Source organism: Mytilus edulis, chromosome 1 (assembly GCF_963676685.1).
Source record: "Mytilus edulis chromosome 1, xbMytEdul2.2, whole genome shotgun sequence".
NCBI classification, from domain to species: Eukaryota; Metazoa; Mollusca; class Bivalvia; order Mytilida; family Mytilidae; genus Mytilus; species Mytilus edulis.
In genome coordinates this window covers 22,314,977-22,320,338 of record NC_092344.1, presented here as the reverse complement: position 1 = coordinate 22,320,338, position 5,362 = coordinate 22,314,977, and the positions used below count along the sequence as shown (strand labels likewise).

The 5,362-nt window shown below is 31.6% G+C and overlaps 1 protein-coding gene across 1 annotated transcript; it reads right to left on the bottom strand.

Annotated features, from left to right (window-relative positions):
• Window positions 1-326: 326 nt before the first annotated feature.
• On the bottom strand, window positions 327-3,615 carry LOC139527613 (toll-like receptor 4). The gene is made up of 2 exons (XM_071323148.1): window positions 3,515-3,615; window positions 327-2,867 (listed from the first exon to the last, which is right to left on the bottom strand). Exon 2 carries the CDS (start codon window positions 2,847-2,849, stop codon window positions 351-353), a length of 2,499 nt encoding a protein of 832 aa, XP_071179249.1. The 5' UTR covers window positions 2,850-2,867; window positions 3,515-3,615; the 3' UTR covers window positions 327-350.
• Window positions 3,616-5,362: the final 1,747 nt, after the last annotated feature.

Sequence of the window (5,362 nt, the reverse complement as noted above, 5' to 3'; positions counted from 1 at the left end):
TTTTTGTTGCTTATCATTTGTAAAGTTGCGAAAACATGGCGTTACATATCAAATATATGACATATATGACCCTACTATTACATCGTTTGACCTTTACCGTTTTATTTTTTTAACTCTGTGTCGAAATTTAGGATGATAATGTTTAGAATCATAGACATCATTAGACGATAACGTTGTCCTCCCGTATCAATAGGTATATCGACAACTCATATGATAAAGACATCAAACTCTATCATTTTTACATGAGTCCTTATGATGTATCGTTAACAGTCACAGTGTATTTTAGTAAGCCAAATTACCATAAACAGATATTATCAAATGACACAAACAATTCAGTAATTTTATTGAATTCAAGCACTTACAGCTTCCAGCATTTTTTGCCAGAATACGACGTTCCCAAATTCATCATCAGGGTATTCTATATAAGAATTGGAATCAATAAATTCCATCATCATCAAAGGCAATTCTCTGGGAGGAATATTAGTGAGAAAAACCATGAAAAGAATATTTTCATTTTCTCTTGTGTACATGCTTTCCATTTTTGCCATATTAAACTCAAACCTGCACCAGTTAGAAGCTAAGTAATGAGGACTTAGAATTACAACAGTTTTGCGACTGTTGTGAATCGCACTTGTAATATTTGCAGCAATCTCGTTTCCTGGGAGAAAATCTCGCTTGTGTAAACAAAGCTTCAGACTGCCTTCTTTTTCTAAATTTTTGATGACATCGTTATGAACAAAACCACAGTCTTGTTCGGCGTAAGAAATAAAAGCGTCATAGAGATAAGTTTTGTTTGCATGATCTATGACTGGAACATATCCACGGAACCTATTCTTAGTCATGTAATAGATATAACGTAGTTTCCATCGATATCGGTAAAATAGTCCGAAGCAGACGATCGAAACAGACACAAATATTGCGCCGGTTATTCCAATAATTATTACAGGGTAGGATGAGCAATCTTTTTTTAGTTTATTATAAATGTTATTTACGTTTAAAAGTAATGTTTTCGTGCCGTTTTCATATTTACAAGAATAGTTTTCACGATTTAGTAAAACAACTTTGGTTTCCGTCATCCATTTAAGAAACTCTAAAGAAGCACATGAACAAATAAACGGATTTTCACTTAAATTCAATGACAGCATGTGATCGCTCGCAACTAATTCCAACTGATCAATTGCCACAGATCCAAAGAATTGAATACGATTTCTAGATAGGTCAATAAGTGATAAGTTTTTCATTTGAGTCAATCTGAAATCAATATCTTCAAATAGATTATCATATAACTTTAACACTTCCAACCGTTTAAGAAATACGAAAAATAAGGGTGGCAAAAACGGTATTCTATTCTGTGAAAAATCAATTATTTGCAACATTTTGAGCGGTTTTAAAATTTGACCATCTACATCAAATTGAATGCTAAACCCAAGCAAATTATTTTGTGCATACAACTTTTCCAGGTTAACCGTTCCTTTGAAGAAAACCGTTGATATGTTAGAACAATAATTACTCGATAAGTTCAAATGTTTCAAATGATGAAAATTAACCGTTGGACCTTTCCAGCGCGCAAGCAGGTTACTGCTGGCATCCAAATATTCTAGATTGTTTTTCATAATTTCAACTCTCGGAATGTCATACTGTAATTGACTTCTCCGAAAGTGAGCTATGCGAAGATTCTTTGGAAACGGAAGTGGAAAGTCAACTCTTAGGTTTCTTTTCCAGCGGTTTATTCTATAAGTTGGTTCATTCGCAGACCCTAACTCGGGTTGGTGTGAGGAAAACTGATATGAAACATTTATAAAGCTGATGTTTAGGGTTTTTGCTTCTAATATGTATATTCCAAACGAAAACATATTGTCAGCGGCTGATAATATATCAAGTGTTTTAGGCAGTATTGAAAGCACCCCAGTCTTGACAAGTTGAACTCTGTTACTATCCATGTGCATCTCTGTTATATTTGTATGTTGAAGACCTTTCCATGTATTACGACCAATTTCTGTGTTCATTTCGAATGTTTTATGCACTTTATTAAATTTGAATATTTTAATAGCTGTAAACTGTAAGTCGTGAGTTACATTTTCAATGCCAGCAAACTTCAAATCTTCATTTTCAGAAACATCAAGATAAGTTAAATTTTTCAAATCGCTAAATGTATTTTTCCAAATCTTTTTTACTTGACAATGTGATATATCTATATAATGAAGATTTGGCGTTGACAGAAAAAACTCTGATCTAACGATTTTGATATCACAATCTTTACCAGACAAATCCAAAACTTTAAGTTCCTTGAGTGTTTCAAATCGTTGTTCAAAACTGTCCTTTGGTAATCCATCAATTTTTAAAGTTTCAAGTTCAAACAAAGCTGACAAATTTGGATATCTTTGAGCAGTCGGATAAAACCCGATATTGTTTTTTAGATACAGAGATTTCAAATGATATAAATTTTTGAAGCAAGTCGGTGGAATGGTGTTAAATGTATACGTTAAACCGTTCCGCTCAAGATTCAAAGTTATCAATTGTTCTAGTCCGTAAAATGATTCGGAAAAAAGTACTGAAATGTTGTTGTCCGATAAATTCATGTGAAGTAAATTGTTTGTGTTCGAAAATGTGTAGTTTGGTATCTGATCAATCTTATTGTGGCTTGCGTCAAACGATTCTAACAGACGTGCAGTCGTACGAAAGTTTGGAAGGGTATCCAAACCTCTATTGGAGCATAATGCTGATGTTAAATTTGTTGACGCATTCACAATACAATCACAAGAAGAATCAAATGGACATTTCGAACAGAGGGTGGTAGTTGTCGAAATTAACAGAACTAACAGTATACTGTTCTGTATATATTTGTACATAATTCGTTGATATTGATGCTGAAAATAAAAGTAATAAGTTGTCAAAATAGAATATCAACGGTCTGTACATTTGATTATACCTAAATCAGCACATCATTTTCGAAGAAAACAAAACATTTATGATTTCATGGAACCCTGTGTTTTGCCTGCGATTTTTATTGTCTCTTGTTATTAATCTTGGAAAGCTTCTTCAATGTTTGGCGCTATCTCCACAAGATTGCAGTTGATAATTCATCACACAAAAAACCCTTATGGTAAATACAATGTAGTAACAACGCCAACTAACAAAGAAACAAAGTAATAGTACCATGTTATATTTTCTTTTAAAAGTTACGACGGAAAAAACAACCGATTATAAAACTTTTGCCGAAAATAATAATAATAATAATAATAATAATAATAATAATAATAATAATAATAATAATAATAATAATAATAATAATAATAATAATAATAATAATAATAATAATAATAATAATAATAAATAATTCATTGATATGTATCATTGATATGTATTTCGTTTTGTCAAATTTTGAATTAACACTATCAAATCTATTCAAAACAAAACTCTTTTAATTATAACAATAATAGAAGTATGATAGCACTGATAACGAAAATAAATTAAAATACTTAAATTAAATTTTAATACAGTATATGATCAATACCTCAAGAACTACTTCTGTAAATAGTGTGTATTGAAAGATGTCAAGTTCTGTTCTGTAACTGTCAGAAAAATTACCTAGGCTATTGTCATTAATATAAGTGTTAAAACTTGTCTTTTGTCAGATGGAGAAAAGAAAAGGAAATATTTCATATGTGCTGCAAATAGATAAATAACTTCCGTATCTGGTTTTTCACAAAAGCACTCGTGATGAAATTTTATACAATTACTTTTGTTTTGCAGTATTTAAAAAAAATTACTGATATTCACTGAATCCTACGGTCGATGTGAATAGCAGTTTGTTTAAGTAAATTAAGCTACTTATTTCCATAAACAAAAAACAGTAATTGTTTTATTCAATATTCCTAGAAAAAAAATATAACAGTTCTTATCATCAGTTCACTTTTCTTCTGGCGAATATGCTGTTATATTATACTAGAGTGAAATAACTTACGACTTGTATTTCTTCTTGGTATGTCACAAATTATTTGTTTGTTGTGAGTCCAAAAAATAGCAACATTAAGTCGTGTGTCCCACCATAGATAAAACATTGATTCACAAATGAAGAGAAACCCATTCTAAACATACTTTTGAAATAGAAAAAAAATGACTTCGTATTAAATTTTAGATTTAACGATAATAAAATTACCTTGTTCCTTTATATTGTAAATGTATAGTACGGTATGTCAAATTTTAAGTTACCTTTGTCGTGTACGTCTGATGCATAGAGTTTGGGGAGGCCATTTCATTTACAACATAAACAACATCAATACTTAAAAGATTCGACAGACACCGATAACTGTTAATGAGGGAGTTGCATCCTTAGTCTACGTTCTATTATGTTATTGTATACGACTAAAGTTTCCTGTTATAATCATTATTATTTAAATCGTGCCAGTACTGAAGCACTTGCTTAAGTTCAGTTGACAGGCTTTGGGATTGACAGTCTATGCGTATCGGCGCTGAACCAGTGATAATGGTTTAAATCAACTATATCACACCATATGACCAACTCTTCGTATTGCAGATGCAAAAGTTAACATCGTTCAAATTATGCCACACACAATTGCAGATAAGAAATAAGTTTGTAAATGAAACTGATTTCTGGATTGCTGCTAGCAACATAATGTTTTAATATGCATGGATATTTTTAAACCTAATTAAAAAAAATTACTTCTATGCCAGAATAATTGATGTTATGGAGTTTGAGAACTTTTATGAGCAGATTGTTTGTCCTTTTATTACATATTGGTATTTTATCATTTGTGGCGTCTGTGGGCGAGCGCGATTCATCTAAAATGACCACTGGCCTGTTATTAATTTGAACAGTATGATAAGATCCACTGCTGTTATTGAGTTCAAAGTGGGTTTTTTTAACCGATTGTATGTCCTTCTACTAACCTTTTAACATTTGGGAATCGGTGGTCAAGCGTGATACATCTAAACTGACCACTCACATCCTGACAACTCTTAGGTTATGAGATTGAATTTTGCTCGTGGCTAGATAATGATGGGTAGATAAGTTCACCTGAATTAGATATTTATTGAAAGAATTGACCGACAGTTTTCTTGCCAATGGTCGTTGATTCTATCTGCCTTTCTGTATCCTCCACCAAAACTCGAAGCAACTACAATATGACCGAGGTCATTGAGTGTGGATAATAGCAACAAACAAACAATCAAACAAAAATGTTTGTCATTCCATTGATCAAAATAAAAGCGGGAAATTGAGAAAATCATAGTTAAACCATATATCCGTGTGACAGTCATAAAGGAAACCGAAACATGGTCATTGAAATTGATAAATATGGTAATGTATATTTCTTCACATAATTTAGGGTATATCTTTAGG